Consider the following 19,815-nt stretch of genomic DNA (forward strand, 5'->3'; position numbering starts at 1 on the left):
TGTGTGTGTGTGTGTTTGTACCTCCAACGTACAGTCCAAAGTGAATCTCCTGCGCTGCCTAAATGCATTTTCCTCTCCCGGATAGAAATCTGTTTACATTTCACATAGATCACATCTTATTTCCAAGTGTGATAGAGTGGAAATCAACGCTAGAAATGTAATCATCAAAAAATCCCCTGTGATCCTGCTGTTTATGGTCTGGGAGCGGCATTCATTACAGGGAGAACAAAAAAAGTGATGAATAATCAGAGCTGTAAAACGTTTTCCTGATTTTAGCTTAGCTTTTTCTCTCTTCCTGCCAGACTCTATCATTACTTCACTGACTGGCTGTGTGTGTGTGTGTGTGTGTGTGTGTGTGTGTGTGTGTGTGTGTGTGTGTGTGTGTGGGTGCGTGTGGGTGCCTGTGTGAATGTACAAGCACATATAATGGCAGCTGAATCTGTGAAAGCCAATAGACAAAATTCATGGCTATACAGCTATAGAAATGCATCAGGTTGATTAGGACAAACTTATTCATGTTGACGTGACATGGTAAAACATGTCCCTAGCAACACCAAGATTCAGACTACAAGGTCCAAAAAATAATCTGGAATGCTTTTAAAAAATGTGCGCCTGTATTGTGTTGTCAGTTAGTTTGAATAGAATGTTAATAGAATAGAATGATATGTAAATTTCAGTGTCAGTGTTTTCTAAAGGCTCTACTGTTGCCTAGGAAAGAAAAAGACAGAAAGCAGGGATAGTCAGGGGCTGACCAGAGGACACAGTCCTTAATACCGCTCAACACTAGTCTGTTCCGTGACAGGTAATATAGAGGGAAGAAACATCCCAAGGCTGAAATGTCAGTGCACTTTTGCTTTCAGACGAGACTGATGTTTCTGAGCGTGACCGGCTGTGTGTGTGTGTGTGTTTTATGTGTTTGTGTGTGTTTGTGTGTGTGTGTGTGTGTGTGTGTGTGTGTGTGTGTGTGTGTGTGTGTGTGTGTGTGAGGAGACTGTGAAATAGTCTTTTCCATTCCCTTTCTGTTGTCATTATCTCTTTTAAATCACTGTATTTTATCTTTGCCTTTGAAAATAATTGATTTAATTCTATCTGGTGTTTGTAATTATAGCGCACATATACATTTGCTGTAGTGTTGAGCCCATTCGTCTATGTATAGTGATTTCCTTGTTTTCTTTTTCATGGAGGATGAGGGTGCTATGTGCAAGAAGCAATCACCCCCATCATCAACAATGCATCACCCCATTACTGATAATGGTGGAGAGGTCCACCAGTCATTTTCTGGGTTCCACTTCTGATATACCTCTGAGGTGGAACAAACAACCATAATGTGCTTTAATTGTTGTTGTTGTTGTTGTCTTCTCCAGGGCTGAACCCATCCTGACTCGGGTGAAGGAAGATCACACGCGGATTATCCTCCCAGCCATTGATAACATCAAGTACAACACGTTCGAGGTGCAGCAGTACGCCAACGCGGCGCACGGCTACAACTGGGGCCTGTGGTGCATGTACATCATTCCGCCACAGGACTGGCTCGACAAGGGCGACGAAACCGCCCCCATCAGGTGAGGGCTGAAACCCCGCCGCTCCATTATACATGAGAAACTTGTATAAAATATGAATGAGCAGGAGAGATGACAGATTAATATTTCAGACTGGTCGAGAGAGCCCTCCTTTGTCACTGGTACAGAATCAGCCCATCAATCTGGGGTTAGGTTTAAAAATGATTAAGGTTTTTTTCCACTCCCTTTGATATGATAAGTGGAGAGTCAGCAGTGTGTTGATGTATAGTGGAGGTATCTATAACCTCTGATGACCGAAAAAGCCTACGGGGATGATGACTCCTTTATTTAGGGAAACCAAATGTGAAGTACGCGCACACTGATACAATTTTAAACATTCACACTTGACGCTTAGAAAGAGCAGGATTGAAAACAGGACCTGTAAACAAAAGCACAGCAGACTCAGATCTGGTCACAGACACAGACATAGTGGACTATGGGGTCATAAAAACCCCAATTCATTATTCATGCCAGTCTTACAGACAGAGGGCAATGCTGAAGCCTAGCTGGTCAGAAAAGGCCCAATTCCGCAGCAACTTTACACCCTTATTCTACAATACCCTCACTCTACAAATACCCTCACTCTACAAATCAGATTCGTATGCAGGACCATGAAGTGCAAAGCCATCTTGCTATGGAGTACATACTCATTGCTCACTGCAGAAACTCGCATTAGCTAAATATGAAGTTAATGGAGTACCACATTAAGGGGCTGATATTCAGTTAAAAGCAGCGCCACAGAACAGATTGACGTAAGGAGCGTAATGCCTCCGAAACGCATCATGTCTCACATGCACTATATACGGAGACATTAGTAATGTGCTATACATGGAGACTGGTGTAATTGATGGTGTTTGTGCCAGTGCTGGAAAAAAGGTCATTGAATTGGAAGAGGAACGTTTTGTGGTCCTGCTTTTGTGGAGTGCTGTTATTGACAGATATTGGCACAGGTCGTGGTGACGGGAATAGATCAAAAGGCTGATAGCCATGACGTGTCAGTAATGCGAAAGCTATTTTTTCCGCTTATCCACTCCCTCTTCCCCGGCTTCCTGTTGGCATTCGGCGCTTTGCCTCGGGTGATACAGGACAACCCACAGACATTTTCTATTTATTTTTTACCTATATTTGTACACTGTGAGGAGAGTCAAGATAAAAACGCAATTTCAGATTTATGAAATGAATTGGTAAGCGGAATGCGGTGCATTGCAGAGGCTGAGTGTGATGTTATTTGACAAGCACTGGCAGATGGAGAGAGTCTCTGCCAATGAGAGGTACCTCTCTTTAACTAAATAGAGGACAAACTGTTTGCATGCTATTTTTGTGTGTGTGTGTGTGTGTGTGTGTGTGTGTGTGTGTGTGTGTGTGTGTGTGTGTGTGTGTGTGTGTGTGTGTGTGTGTGTGTGTGTGTGTGTGTGTGTGTGTGTGTGTGAGAGAGAGTTTGAGTGTGAGTGTGTGCATGTGTGTGTGTGTAGTGGAGGTGGTGGTTGGAAGCGGGGTATAGGTGGGTGGGTGTTTGCCCACTTACTAGAACAAAGGGAATGAATACAATACAGTGATAAGTCCTTTTTTTTATCCTGCAGGCTGTTCCAAGATTCTTTGCTGTATTTTAGCTTTGTGCTTTGTTGTGCACATAGAAATAGCAGGAGGATCTGAAGGAAAATCAAGTATGATTATTGTCAGTTCTGTCAAACTTGGTCAGGAAAAGAAGAGGCTATTATTGATCTTGACCTTTTAGTCAGTACCTAGAGTGCTAAGAACTGCACTGAAAAATGTTCTGAAGTGTGTGTTAAAGAACATAGATTAAAGGATTTTATATATGCCTATAGGCTGAATCCAGATCTCAATTCTATTGCCGTAAATAGGTTATCCTATTATATACAGTATACTATATGTTCTGAGACCATTTCACAACAATATAGCATAGTATACTATGCTAGTATGCAGTCGTGATGGTATAGTACTAATACTGTATGTTCCCAGATGTCTATGGTGCTGAAACCCCTAAAAACATTTTGGAAAGTACACACACTCTTCTAATCACAACCAATAATCTACTTTCATTCCGTGAATGTCATAAATGATATATTATTAACAAGCCTTGTTCTTCACATCATAAGGATCTATCAAATGTCAAAATGATAATAGCAGCACTGTCACCAGTGTTGTAAAGACAAGGGTTCTCGTTCACACAGGATTATGTACAAGCTCTTCAAGAACCGCGCGGTGTTATTTTTAGTGGTGGGCCTTCATACAGGCTGTTGAGTGTGAATGTGCTTTTGCTCGCTTGCATAAGAGAGAGAAACAGCTGCTTGGGATGGTTGCTCGTACTTGAGCCATGCCACTTACCTCCATGGCATCCCCTCCCTCTCCCCTCCACCCCCCCCCCCCTCCTCCTCCTCAGACCAAGAGCGTAATGTCCCCTCACTCCACGTGTTGGCTTGTGGAGAAGGAAGACGCAGCATGCCGCCTCTGAATCATCCTCTGTAGTTTCCAGATAAATTCTTTCCCCCTGGAGTGGTGCTACTCCGATCGCCACATCTGCCTCGCGCCCAGGACCCCGCTGCTGGCCTCCCCAGGGCTTTGGCAATGAGGCTGCTGTCTTTGTCAGACATTAACTGGGGAGAAGGAGAGGAGTTTCATTCACAACACAGGCAGAAGAATGAATGTGTCCTTTGGAGGAAATGTGAAAAAGATGCGGAAGCGTTTGCCAGGAAATGCCAGAGAGATGGAGCAATATTCAGCACATGATAATCTTCCTAGGCTCATGCATTTTTCCTCTTTCTTTGCACAGAATACAGATGATAGAACACCAGTATAGCGTTGATGTTGTCGATTATGGTGTATAATGTCTATTTAACATGTAACGTAAGGGTTCAAGTTAGGCAGGTATGGTGTCGCGCCAATTAATCAAGGCCTGCGGTATGTTAGTTCTGGGCAATGTAACAGTCAATCAAGAAAAAACTCGCACACTATTTTTTTGCTGTTGAAAAAATAGACAAAGTGTTTAATCCATCAAGACAAAGTGCTACCAAGTGAGGTGATATACAAACGTTTCGGTCCTCAGACCTTCATCAGTGCAAAAGGACGTGACATGTAACGTAATGAACATTTTAATTTACGGCATTTACGGTAGCCTACTGTATAGACTAGAAATCATTGGTAAATTATGTCAGGTTCAAACTGTCTAAATGATAGCCAAGCAATTTATCAAATCTACTATAAAACTATGAATGACAACATTCATACTGTATGTGTCTGCCACCCATTATGACCAATTATTAATTTAACAACAAAGAGGGACGAAGAAGACAAGGCATGTCTTCACAAACATATTCCCCAGAATTAGCCCGTGGGAGAGCCTATGGCCATTCTAATCTTTTACTGGATACACAGTTAAGATTATTAATGGCTTGTGAATTACTTGTTTTATATATAGAAAAGCCCAAGGATTATGCTTAGACTATTTAAAAGGCTTTACATTTTCATTTTATTTTTTTGTAGTCAACCCAACATTGCAGACACTCATGACTGTTATTTTTTTGTGAACATGTCCATGAAACTAGGACACCAGCAATGATTGGCTGCTCCTTCGTGGTGGACAGAGAATACTTTGGGGAAATCGGCCTGCTTGATCCAGGCATGGAGGTCTATGGGGGTGAAAATATTGAGCTTGGCATGAGGGTAAGTAGTCCTATGATTAATCTCCCTCTACAAACATGAGTTCCTCTGGAGGTTTGTCTGTGAAGGTTTACTGTGCATCAGAAAAAAAGGAGTGGGATAAGGGGGGGATTTATGAAACTACAGTATAGCCGGCTGCTGCAGGCTTAAGAGGGTTAATGCTTTAGACTGCTGGGAGGGTCAACAAACAGCTGTTTAACTGAGCCAAGTCAGAAATGTGTGGCTGGAAGGGATGTGGGATTTTTTTTAAAGCTAAATTACAATGTGCACTTGGCTCAAAGACTTCAAGGCTCTGGAAATGTAAATCTGCAGTAAGGCTTCCATAAGTTGAATTTAACGCTTGGCATGCGTATATGCAGGGTGAGGAATCGGGGGCCCATTTAAGTTTGAGAAATGTTTCGCTTAATCAAGAGGAATGCCTGTGCACCCACACAGACCGGTTCCACTGAGTATGTTTGTTATCATTTAGATCGGTTTCTATTGGATGCGTCGCAGACAAATGAACCTTAAAGCAGCATTATTAAGATCTGGTCTAAAACTCGTGAACTAACTGGTCCAGAAAATGTCCACAAAAACAAAAAAAACATTCAGTCACCACCAACACCCCAGTTGGTCCTGATGGAAGCTTGCTAACATGGTAACATGCTAACTGACCTCTTTTATGATACTATTAGCAAAGTCGTTCTGTGAAGACTTCATTTTCAATGTGTGTTCCATCCTGGACCTCAGACCTACATCGTGGCTGTCGCCAAGGCCATGTTTATCTATCCTTTATATGGCCATATACAAGGAGTGTCAAAGATTTGGCTTTGACAGATCCAGCCCTGCAGATGGTTTCATACGCCCCCCAGATGTTTTGGGTAGGAAGGGAACATAAAAAAATATATTCACATCCAAATGTCTTTGACTATTAGTAATAGGCAATATCTCTATGGTAGAACAAATTAATTAAACTACAAGTACTACAAACCATCCTCAGGAAAGAAGAATGTGGTTTGCTGCACCAACAATTGTTGGCATAGCCATATACTCTCTATGCTGGTGGTGAAAAAGAGAAAGACTGACATGGAAGGAAGGGCATTTCAAGACAGAAAGAGCAGTATATGATAGCAGTACATGATAGACCTATTTGTCTTTTTTGCTCATAAGTGGGTGTAGTAAAGAAATATATCATCAAGCAACAATTCGAGACCCATGCAGAATATTGAGAATGACCATATGATTGACCATAACAATGTCCATCCCAACAACGATCCGGTCTGACACCCCAGGGCATATACCAAGATCATAGTTGCTTATGAATACAACAAAAGGACCAATCATAATGTTGACTTTAGACAAAAAGAACAATGCATGCTGATGGCCATCTCTATAGGAGGCCTCATGTTTTGACTGCTGCCTTCTATGCATTTTGCGCTTGTAACGCATAGACATGAAATAAACAAACCAGAAATGAGAGCATATAAGACCATTTTCCTTACTTTGAGCAAGTGCTGAATTTTTTTTTTTTTCGAACGCACAATTCCACCTCTTTTACAAAGGTTGTCAGATACCTTTTATTTCTTTGCATTGAACAGAACAATTATTCTTTTGAAGCCGTTCAGGCTGTGGCTGCACATGAGAGGACTCGCAAGACATTGCCAGTTGGGATAGGCATGATTGACATGAACATGTTTAACAATTAGCCCAGGCTGCACTCAACCGCCAGGCAGCCTCAGAACGCCTCACAGGCAACCAATGAAAGTCACAGTCTAGTGTGAAAGGTTATTGAGTGTTTCAAATGTATTGTGTTCTTCAACCTTAGCAACTGCTTCTGTAAATAGATTCCTGGCTCTGTTCGTCCAAGCACTGCAGCACTTATCTTTAAAAAAAAAAGAAAAGGGGAGCGGGACTTCAAAACTATGTGAAATATTGCATTCTGATCAGGCATTTAGCTTTTTTTGTGTGTTTACTGTATATCTGAAAAAGCTATCAAGAACCTGGAAAGGCTTGTTAAATCAGTCTATCAGCCTGTGGTGTAATAACACCAGCAAGCAAAAAGCATTTACCAAGTTAATTGTTCAGTGTGCTGATGCCTGTGATTATTTTACATCTTTAAGAGCAAGGGTGTCACAAAATTTCATGAGTTTTCCAAATGCGACAACTGAAATTGATGCCCCCCGTCATGCTCGCCTCAGGCAGTCACCTTCAGAGAAAAGTGAGGACTGTCCTGTCATTATAAACACATATTAAGGCTTGTACCATCTGTGGTAGCAGGCAATTTCAACCCTCTGTAAATTACATCTATATCCAGTGCAAGGCTAATGACAAATTCTGCTAACTGTGTGGCGTGCGGCTCCGGTGAAAACACAACGGCTTAAATCAAAAACAAATGAATCCAATTTGGAGAGACTGAAGAAAATTGACCTTTCGTTGCTTGTCCTGGGGACAAGCATTATGCATGAAAGACTAGATTGATTATTATAGAGTGAGTGCATTTTCACAAGGACTTAGTTATTATTCTCGGTGAATAGCGAAGGTATCAAAAATGTCATCTCACTTTGTAATTTGTTTGACTTTCACTTCATGTTTGACTTCATATTTCCACAATACATTTGTGCTGAAGATCATAAAATGATGTGTGTTGCACTGCATTGGTTTGCAATCACTCTTCGGCAAGGCAACAATAGGTTAAGCCATTCAGTATTGATCATGAGCTTGTTTTTCCCAGTACAGCTATACATTATTTACAGAGCTAGAATCAATTTGCTTTGTTTAATATAGTCAGGGTTATTTACAGCTTACTTCATTCCTATATTTTTTACTTTATCATGTAGAACAGATTGTGAACTTTCCCCGGATTCAAAGGCATGGTAGCCATTAACTAACTTTACTTGAACAGCAGTCTTCATGCATTATTCATTGCCACGTGAGTGTGTTTATACTGGATGACACACATGATCACATGATTGCTGAAAAGGGCACTGAATAAAGGACATATGTGCCAAGAGAGATTTTGAAATACCCTAATCAGATATACTATGTGAATATATGGATAGTTTTAACATAAATGAAAATGATGGTGTACAATTCCCTTTCCCTACTGAATTAAACATGAATGTATGTATATACAGTAGCTAACTGAAAATGATGTGGCCAACTTTTTCTGCATTATATGGCAAAAGTGTCAGGAATAAAACTGTAGACTGAATATACTTTATACTTTATCTATGGAATCGTCAGGGTTACTGGAATCGTTGATGCAATCTGTGTTTACAGCTCCAGCTCTACAACATTTTATTCGTCCTCTCTGGGGGATGGCAGCCATAGAGAAGTGTTTACTAAAAGCCTCTATAAGCTATGATCTAGTGGCACACAGAGAAGAGTGCTCCTTATCCAAATATGTTGGGATAAACCATTTTGATGACAAGGGTTTCCACAGTTCTGGGATTAATAATGATAGCTAACGCCAGAGACTTTCTAGTGAGGAGACACAGCACTCAAAAAAATCCTCCATAGAAATGCATGGGGTTAGTTTGTAACGCCAATATGGCCGTTGTCTAAACATATCCCACCCCTTCCTCGGCAAAACGTCGACATGTGAATACATTGAGCCAATCATGTGGTGTGGTGTGAATACATTGAGCCAATCATATGTTGTGTTGTGAAGACATCTTCCCAATCATGTGTTGTGAACTCGCCGCTGGAGCAAGATTGGTGTCATGAAGCCTTGCGCACGCGCATTTCTGCTGAATAGGATGCCCGATGAGTGCCCAAAAAGCGTTGCTACGTATATGGCCGCCGAGTGGAGGGACTTGCCTAAAAGGACTTTGCTACTTGCTTTAACGCATTGCTACATTTTACTGTGAAATATGTAGGGGTAGGGTCTCCTTTGTGTCAATAATGGAATGTGACAGCGGCTAATTCATTTTACGGCACATGGGAGGTTGAAGAATGCATTATAACGGTACTAACCGTAATGATGATGAAGATAATTCATTGCTGGTTTATTGCCAGCCAACTTTGCATTCTACCTCAGTGGATAGTGCTGGCATTATGGGTCTTCAAACCCAGCTGGGAGAGTATGTGCATACTAATTAGAAAACCTGAATTGATTTTCAAATGTCTGAGGGGGTACAATAGAAAAGTCAATTATGTTATTCCTGATGTTTGCACTGGGAGGAGGGGCGATGGCCCTAAGTGTATACGAGCTAAAAATTCATAATCCTATGACTAGTGTGATGCAGTCAATACTTCTAAAGAATGGCAGTGACTGCTGAGCGAGATGAATGGAAGCTCAGTTTCCTTTGGCTCACTCAGGACTAAATTTTATGCAGTTTTTTTGTGTTATATCATATGCTGTTTAATATTTCTGCCATCCATATGTGCTGTTGCTATGACATTTTGTGACATATTAGTGCTTGTAAATGTTGTTTAAAAGAGATTCCTACTGGCAGAGGAGTGGCGCTGAAATTATTCGCCATGCAGTTCCTGTGAGACATGCTGTTTGTTTACTAGGGATATGCTTGTATCCAAATAACCAGTTGAAATGTATGCCGACTGACTTCAACTGAAACATAAAACTATTCAGGCACAGTCTATCACAAAACTGTATTTTTCTATTATTTAATGTCTCTGTATACACTCTTGTTAAAATTCTAATCACACTTAATTTGGATATGCTCAGATTATCAACAATCTGTAGACACTTTTAACAAGGTCATGTTGAGTAATTAGCAAACAACAATTTTACATACTGAACTTGAATCTTATCCAAATAAAGTGTTACCAAAATGATTTCTGGTTGGATACATTGTCATTAAAAAGGCTTCAGGGTTCATGATTAGTGGATAAGCCTACAAATCAGTATGCAGATATGTTGACATTGGAATATGGCATACTGATATGTTTTTTCAAGATAATGTCTAAAGTCTATATCTAACATGATATTGCTGTTATGATATTAGGTGGGTGCATGGGTATGTATGAAAATGAAAAAAGTATAAAGTATTTAACCTCAGTCTCAACATCACAAATTCAAATTGTCAACTCCTGCAGTTGCAGATCAATTATTTGCAATTTGGTGGAATCATCATCGTGGCAATTTTTGCACGGCTTGATGCAAATGTGTTTTCCAGTTGGCACTGGTGCTATTATCGGTTCATCATTATCTCTTTTGTGTCCAAGGAAACAAGTCATTTGGTCTGATTTGTTTTGCTAATGCCCTGGCAGGACCTCAAAAGATAGAGGGAAGACAGCAGGATAAGACATCCAGGAACGTGATGTACACAAGGTGGCAGCCGGCTGCTGCGCACCACCTGTTTTCCCTTAGAAGCGCCAGGGCTCGTTCTTGCTAGTGTAGCAAAGGTCAAATCATTACCACTTGGGTGTGTTGGGGTGAAGCACACACAAATGTTACAAAGGCTTTATTTTTCATCGGAGGGCATTTTACAAAAAAATTAAGTGTATGGAAATCTTCATTCATAAGATTATCAACATGATAATGATGATCAGTATTGACAAGGAGAGGAAGATGACTCTATGGGCCCTATCATGACAGTCAAAAGCGCATGTCAAATAAATGCATCGGTATTTTGATATTTAACGGCGCATTTGAAAGAGGCTGCTTGCGAGACCGTATGGAATAGTCATTCCACTAAACCATGCTTTACTAAAACCTAGCATAGCCTTCACGCATTTGCACTCCTCTATTTGAACTCATTGGCAAAGTCAGTCAATGACAAGACAGTTATATGCAGTTACTTTCACTATTGACTGACAATGGGTTACCATCAAAAACGTAGGCTGGAAAAAGCAACACTTACCCTAATATTGCTCAAATGACTGAAAAAAAACATTTATCCTGCAGAAGAGTTGCTTATATGTCGCGACAGTGCATCTTCAGCTGTGCTCCATACGCGTCTCTCGCCTCTCCCCTAATCACTTTTAACCGTCATTACCAATTTGCAGATGATGGTGAATAACTACTCATCATGAGATGTACAGTATTTCGTAATATCTTTATTCTAATTATGTTTCATGGACGTGCGCTGGTGTGCTTTCATAGATGATAGAAGGACGGTGCGTTGTGCACCCGCCAATATGACTGTTGACAATGCGCTCTTAAAATAACATATAAACAACTCGCCATAGACTTCTGACCAGGTGTACAATAGCGATTTTTAGAGAATGCGCCAGGCCACTCCCTAAGTTGTTAATTACCACACCCCTGGACGCATTGTTTAAAAAATAAACGTGCAAAATAAGGAATTAAACTTCGCACCGGGTGGAAAACGAGTTTTACGCCATGCGCCAGTGTGCAAAATACAGCCCCAAGGCTTAAAAGAGTAGCCTAGAAATCTAGACGCGCGGGCTAGTCTAGCAACTCTCCGTTGGCTTGTGAGCTCCAGAAATCGAAACTCAATCAGGCCAATGAAATCGTGTATAGAGTCGTTAGGTGGGCTTAACCAAAGTCCTTTTAGGCAAGTCCCTCCACTCGGCGGCCATATACCAACGTTTTATGGGCACTCATCGGGGGTCGAATATGGTGTAAGACATCTTGCTCCAGTGGCGAGATCACAACACATGATTGGCACGATGTCTTCACAACACACCATATGATTGGCTCCACATGTCACTTTTTGCCGAGGAAGGGGTGGGATATGTGTAGATAACGGCCATTTTAGCCCCATGCATTTCTATGGAGTATTTTTTGAGTGCTGTGTCTCCTCATTAGAAAGTCTCTGGCTTAACATAATGATTGATGGCAGAGTTGCAACGGTTTGGCTTGAATTCCCTGCTACTTGAAAACAAATAAGATGGATGTTGCTGTTGGCGAACAGTGTGACACGAGTTAAGCTTTTATCAAGTTGGCAAACGTTTGAACTAGCCAACTAGCTCCGCTGGTGGGAAACGCATGGGACTCTGTCCTATTGCGTGCAGAGGGAATTTGAGTGCCCAGACCCTACATTTTAATGTGGGTCTGGCTCGTCAGGCTATTAAAAGAGTGATTTAGCGAAACTACCCCGAAGGCTATGCTATATGTTATGCTATTTAGTTGTAAACTAATTGGGGGCCAAGCAGCGAAGCTGCGAAGGCACCCATTGTGTTTCTACGTTTTCCTATTATTATTATTCCGTCATGGAAGTCTATGGCAGCCCATAGAACCGTCTGGTAAAAAGTTGTAAAATTTGGCACACAAATTGGGCACAGTCCCATGATTAATTTCACCAAGTTTCAAGTCGGCACCTCGAGCACTCTAGCGCCACCAACAGGCCAAAGTTGGACGTGCGTTCATGCAAGTAACTTTTGACCCGTTGGCCCGATTGTCAAGTATGAGGTATTGTTGGAATCCTTAGATCAAGCCGTTCAACGCACCCTATGACATCATTTTCCGCCATGATGGATTTTCCGCCATATTGGATTTAATCAAAAACACCTAAAAGTTTTCACAGGTCACAAAGTTTGTCCGATTAGGTACATGGAGTCAGGACCAAATAAGGAGGAGGCTCAATAAATATCATGACTTTTGACCTATAGGTGGCGCTATAATTAGCAAAATTACCTTTTGGCCTGTAACGGGTGTTGTGTTTGGAATTAAAACTTACTAATGGTGATTGTTAATACTGTGGGAGGTCCTAAGTCCGACAGATGTGAATTTGTGATGTCAACGTAATTGATCCAGCCGCCATATTGGATTTAATCAAAAACACCTAAAAGTTTTCACAGGTCACAAAGTTTGTCTGATTGACACCAAACTTGACACACATAATCTTCAGTCCAAGCCTCAAAGAAGTTATCCCTTTTTGTCTTCAAAGCTAAAACCGTTCGCCCGTAACAGCCAATCAAAATTGGCGGCGAAGCCACCAAACAGGAAGTGAAGGGATATCTCAGCAATGCTTTCACGTATCAAAACCAAACTTGTTACATGGGCTCAGGACCCAATTAGGAGGAGGCTCAAGAAATATGGTAAATTTTGACCACCGTGTGGTGCTATAATCACAGGAAGTAGGCTCATATCTCAGCAATGCTTACAGATATCTAAACCAAACTTGGTACATGGACTTGAGACCCCATCCTGAGGATGCACAATACATTTGGAGTCTTTTGACCACTAGGGGGGCGCTATAATCACAGGAAGTAGGCTCAAATCTCAGCAATGCTTTCATATATGGAAACCAAACTTGGTATATGGTCTTGGGACCCAATCGTGAGGACACACAATACATTTGGTGATCTTCGACCACTAGGGGGGCGCTAGGGATACAGGAAATTAGCTCATATCTCAATAACGCCTTTACGTATCAAAACCAAACTTGGTACATGGACTCGGGACCCGATCCTGAGGACGCACAATGCATTTGGTGTACTTTAACCACTAGGGGCGCTATAATTAGGAAGACTTTCTCGTATTGACACCAAACTTGGTACGTTGATTCGTGAACACATCCTAAGGACCCACAATACACTTGGTGACATTTGACCACTAGGGGCAGTATGATTAGCACTTTCACCTATCGCAACCAAACTTAGTATGTGGACTTGGGACTACATCCTGAGGATGCACAATTAATTTGGTGTGCTTTGACCACTAGGGCGCTATATTTATTAACACTTTCACTGATTGAAACTGAACTTGGTATGTGGAGTCATGACCCCATATTAAGACTGCACAATTATTTTGGTGACCTTTGACCACTAGGGGTGCTATAATTATCAACACTTTCACCGATTTAAACCAAACTTGGTATGTGGTCTTAGGAGTACATCTTAAGGACACACAATAAATTCGGTGACCTTTGAATCCAGTCCAGTCCAATCCAATCCAATCAACTCCGATCCAATCTAACACAACACAGTCAAGTCCAGTCCAGTCCAATCCAATCCCAACTCCTGCTCAACTGCTTATCTGCTTGGCCCCCTCATTGCTGCTTGCAGCTATATTTTAACATTGTTTTTGTCTCCAACGAAAGTTTACACTCGTTATCATCCAAAAATAAGTTCTATGTTGTACTTCTTAGACTGGTGTTCCTTTAAGCCACCTGATAACACCATCCATCAGAATCTCTGATGAACTCTTTTCTTCCTTCCTGAATCTTTTCAACATAAAATGTACCAACAATTGATGTGCTCAATTACTGAGCTAAACAAATACTCTGGGCACACCACAAATCAATGCTTTTAGTGAATTTTTAGTGAATAATGCATTTCAGTCTCTCAGCTCAAAGTTGTCTTTCTGGTCTCATCACTAAGTGCAATTCCTCCACCTGTCAGCGAGATCCTGTTTCAACAAACTTGGACTTACTCCTGATTACTTCTATTATTATCAACCCTTAGCCAGTCTGCCATGTACTGTATATCTAAATAACTCCAGGACCACCTAACAGACAATGATATTTTTGAGCTACTGTATTTCAGTCTGGATTTCACCCTAGATTTAACCCCAGAAACTGCCTATGATAACCAATGACATCTGCACAGCTGATGCTGGACTTCTTTCCATACTCATCCTCCTGAACCTCAGTGCAACCTTTGACACCATCTCTGTTACACCTGAATTTAAATGCCTTTGGGGTATGCGGAGGCGTAACATAAAAAATAATTCAAATTTAAGAAAACGCCAACACAAAACAAAGATGTAAAGGTATGAAATGAATGGTTTATTTGTAAATCAAAATAAAATTTCAAAAAAGGGGGCAAAACACTGGTCAGTATAATTGTAGAGTATACAGAGTATAATTGCCGACCCTGGCACACGCAGACACTTTTACTTCAACACAACACACAGCACATCCCCAATTGTCATAACCATGAATCTGCTGTCTGGCACAATGGCCTTGTCTTCATGTAATCTCAGGCCTTTTAAGGGCTGCCCAATCAGCCCAACCAGGAACTTAACTCCCAGCACTCAGGAGGAGGCGGGACCTGGACACATGAACTGCAGAACACACACAGGCAGACTACGGCCATAAAAATCTCTCATCAACTCCTCCTGGAGCATCTCTCCAGCACTGGACTCCATGGCAGTGTCCATCCTTGGTTCACTTCCTACCTTACTAAGACTAACATCACATGTGATGAAGACACTGGAGTGACTGGTCTTAGGTATGCTCAGACCCCAGGTACGCCATGCACTAGACCCGTTACAGTTTGCATACCAGGAGAAAGTGGGCGTGGACGATGCCATCACTTATCTTCTACACAGGACACATTCTCACCTAGACAAAGGGAAAAGTGCTGTAAGAATCATGTTCTTTGATTTCTCAAGTGCTTTTAACACCATCCAACCCCTCAGACTGGGAGACAAGCTCTTGCAGATGGGTGTGGACGCTCACCTGGTAACCTGGATTACAGACCACAGTTCGTTAGACTGAAGAACTGTCTCTCTGACACTGTGATCAGCAGCACCGGAGCGCCACAGGAAACTGTGCTCTCTCCAGTCCTGTTCACCCTGTACACATCTGAATTGATGTGTCATGCCACATGCAGAAGTTTTCTGACGATACTGCAATTGTGGGGTGTATCAGGGATGAGCAAGAGGAGGAATACAGGATCCTGGTGGAGGACTTTGTGCAATGGTACAAACTCAATCACCTTCAACTCAACACTTCAAAGACCAAGGAGATGGTGGTGGATTTCCGCAGGTCTAAGCCCGCTCTGCTACCAGTCTCCATTGATGGGGTCAATGTGGAGGTGGTAAGCACCTACAAGTATCTGGGTCTCCACCTGGACAATAAACTGGACTGGTCAGCCAACACTGACGCACTCTACAAGAAAGGGCAGAGCAGGCTGTACTTCCTGATGAGGCTGCGGTCCTTCAATGTGTGCAGCAAGCTCCTCAGGATGTTCTACCAGTCTGTTGTGGCCAGCGTCCTCTTCTATGCAGTGGTATGCTGGGGAGGAAGCACAAAGAAGAAGGATGCTGGGCGACTTGACAGGCTGGTAAGGAAGGCTGGCTCTGTAGTGGGAGCTGAACTGGAGTGAATCACTTCAATATCTGACAAAAGGACCCTAAACAAACTGATCAACATCTTGGACAATGAATGCCATCCACTCTACAGCACTATTAAAAAGCAAAAGAGCTTGATCAGGTGGAGACTTCGCTCACTGCCATGCACAACTGAAAGGCTGAGGAAGTAATTTGTCCCCAGGGCCATTGAACTGTTTAATGCAGACATGTCAAAGTCAAGTGAATTAATTATCTACGGCCCCCGGGATGATATTTGATTAGTATTAGAACCGGCCCGCATGCCACAGCCGCCGGCTGCTGTTTTGCGCATCAATACTCCATTCCCCACAATGCAACGGTAGCCCACGAACTCACTGCGGCGCCGCAAGTGGGCCTCGGCTTCATTATTCATCAGTATTCAGTCAGGGCAGATGTCAACTTTCAGCTACCCCCCTCCCCAGTGTTGTGCCTGAACGCATTCATTGAACGAAAGTCACTCGTTCATATGTATTTTGAGCGAACGTGAACTGAACGTACTGTATTAAGCTACTGCCTGATTTAATGTTACTGTGAACTCATTCATTCTGGTGTCTGTGAACGGCACGCTCTTTCAGTTTAACTTCGTTGAATAGGGTGCCAGATTTCTACAGAGCCTTCCACGCGAAAACCCGGCTAAAACACACCGTAAAAAGGCCTTAATATGGCAGCATGCAGGTCACCATTTGTCAAACTATGGGCCACGGTCCGCAATGTGGACAATGGTCTGCAGAGTGAAATTATTCCCGGTCCATCGTCTGATAATTTGCTGCGCAATTGGTCAAGGAGCCGCAGACAGAAAAAGAAAACAAACATTTCTGCAATTAGTAGGAAATACTTGTTAATTTGGTGTCATCAAACATGAGCGTTTATTCAATGCATGCGTGTGCACGTTGGTAGCAAAGCTAAGCTTCAACCTATTGGAAGGCTAATTATGAAACGACATTTAATAGAACGACGTGGATTTATGCAACTTCCATAAAAAACAGAGTACAGACTATATAAAACACTGTTTGGCATTAAGTATTAAAGTCTTAGTTAAAGGGTCTTAGTTAAAGATAGTTAAAGATCTCAGTGATTTACGCATGATCTGATCCGCCATTTACCATTCACACAAGCTGGTATTGTGTCTCCTGAATCCTTACATTCAGGCATTCAAATTAAATGTAATTAAATAACATATAAATATTCTATCAGTGTATGATGCTTGCATGAGGGAAACATCCCAAAACAACGGCACCCATATAACTGCTGTTGTTTTGAGAAGTATTCTCATGCAAGCATCATGCAACAATGCAAAAAACAATTAAACTATTGTAGGCCTAATTATATTTTTACATTAGTAAAGCAGTACTCTGATGTGCATGTTTTCACAAACTTTTGTGAACAATCTTAGCACTTTAAACATTGACTGTTTGAAGTGCATGTATAGCAATATAGTATAAAAATAATAATAATTGTGATATCATTATGATAATTTAATGGGCGGTGGGAGGAGGGAGTGGGTTCATGTAGGTCGGCCCTATGACCCCAAAGTATGCCTTGACTGGGCCTCAGGTCAAAGAAGTTTGAGAAAGGCTGATGTAGACGACAAAGCAGCAAGGAGGCATCATATGATCATTTAAACAAGTTTTATGACAAGGTCGGTGAGGATGGGAAAATCGTGACATTTGTGCAAACTTTGCCCAAGACTTCAGTCACAGTCATTATTCATTTAATCATTAAATAAAATACAGTACACGTCTTGGTTCAATAGGTTACGTGCAGTCATTTTAATATGTTTTAATAAACATTGAACCAGTCCGGCCCTCGGCTTGTAGCAAATTTGTTTTTTTGGCCCTCTAATGTATTTGACTTTGACATCCCTGTCGTAGATGATTTCACCATACCCTGCTTTTCTCAGTTGAAGTGCCTTGTTCCTTCAATACACACATCAACACTGTTTCTTGTCGTGCCTTTTTCCACCTATGGAACATTTCAAGATTACACCCAGCCCTCACTTAGCACAGTGCATAAGTCCAGGTCAGCACTTATGACACATCCTGCATTAACTATTGCAACTCCAAGCTATCTTTCTAAGCTAACATATTCACAGTGATATTGTGTATTGTATCATTGTATTGGTTGTTAATATGACATTACCGTAATGTTTTTTTAAATTGTATTTATATGTTTATATTTGTGAATTGACCTTAGGTGACATGAAAGATGCTTTTTAAATCAAATGTATTATTATTAATATTGTTATTGTTATTATTATTATTATTATTATTATTATTATTATTATTATTATTATTGTATATTCTTAGAGCATAGGTTACTGAAATATGTGAGAGGTGAATAAGAATGTGATTCATCATGGAAAAAGCCACATTGGACCCGTGCAATGAACATGTAATTGTATTTGTTGGCTAGACCAGTGGCAGTATAAAATGGTATTTTATCATACGGATATTCTGTTACGGTTATCTTTAGCAAGAGACTGAAGTCACATGAAAAGGGCAAAATTCAATTAAAATTAGACAGGGAAGAATTGGTCAGAGCAGACACTTTTATAATGGATTTTTGTAAAAATGTGTTTTGAAAATAAACTGGAAAAGGTTACAATATGTTAATCATGACCCTTAGGACTGAGGAGGGTGGGGGCACTTGAAGTATTGTATTGTGTATAAAATACACCTGTTTTAATCAATTAATCTGCTTTGACCTTTTAAATAGTCGTCTGCTCTTTTCACCAAACCGCAAATACAAGCTGCTTCTTGGCTAAATTGTGCTTCTTTGTTCTGTCATGAACAAAAGTCACAATGTGAATTAAGACTTAAGAAACATGTGAAATGCTTGATCAAATCCAGTGCAATCAGGTGGGAAGTTTCCAAATGTCAAGTGACATAAAATGGTTCTTTTTTGTGCTTGTGCCTAGTGTCAGCACTATTTAAGAGAAAATGCATTTGGACCGTGAGGTGTTGCCAATTATTATACAGTATAGTTACATGAACGTCCTGTTTAAAATTCATGACAGAAATTATTCTCATTAAGAGGAAATGCTTAACAGCCTCTTGAGCAATTCAATTAAACCAAAATGCAGCACATTGATGCTACATTGGGTTTATATCACCGGTGATAACGAGGCTCTCCTAATGTGAGTTTTGTTAGAATGCACACGGAGTACATATTGCCAATACATCTTGAAGGTTGGGAATCCATGTCCAATTTAATTACTTTCTTCAGAGGTCTACCAGCCCCACAGCACTCATTTCCCTTATCTAAATATTTCGTTTGATTTTTCATTCAGTTAATGCAATGATTTTTACAACTCATTGGCTCACAGCTGACCCCGTCCTTTAGATAAATGAAATGGGTGCTGCATTCCACTTCGGTGAAATTGATTCACATGAATAAGTTGGTTAAAAATTCATGTTTGATTCATATGTAGTCTGTTTAGATTAATTAATACAAAAGAGGGGAGGGACCTGTACACATCCCTGCTATAACACGAACTGAATATGTGTTAGGATATTTATGTGAGAAGGTGAAAAAGTAGCATATCATGGTTCCAGATTACAACACTAACATAAATAGTGAGCTTGTTGACCACAGACCTCAAATTAACACCAT

The 19,815-nt window shown here is 41.1% G+C and overlaps 1 protein-coding gene across 2 annotated transcripts in view; it reads left to right on the forward strand.

Annotated features, from left to right (window-relative positions):
- galnt9 (polypeptide N-acetylgalactosaminyltransferase 9) overlaps positions 1 to 19,815 on the forward strand; it is a 64,775-nt gene that overhangs the window by 38,157 nt on the left and 6,803 nt on the right. The window contains exons 6-7 of one of the 2 annotated variants that reach the window (XM_048244021.1): positions 1,365 to 1,562; positions 5,123 to 5,240. In XM_048244021.1, coding sequence (XP_048099978.1) covers positions 1,365 to 1,562; positions 5,123 to 5,240 — 316 coding nt within the window. Of the gene's footprint in view, positions 1 to 1,364; positions 1,563 to 3,960; positions 5,241 to 19,815 lie in introns of those variants that run through there. The other variant, XM_048244020.1, reaches the window with a different exon arrangement.

Source organism: Alosa alosa, chromosome 5, assembly GCF_017589495.1.
Source record: "Alosa alosa isolate M-15738 ecotype Scorff River chromosome 5, AALO_Geno_1.1, whole genome shotgun sequence".
NCBI classification, from domain to species: domain Eukaryota; kingdom Metazoa; phylum Chordata; class Actinopteri; order Clupeiformes; family Clupeidae; genus Alosa; species Alosa alosa.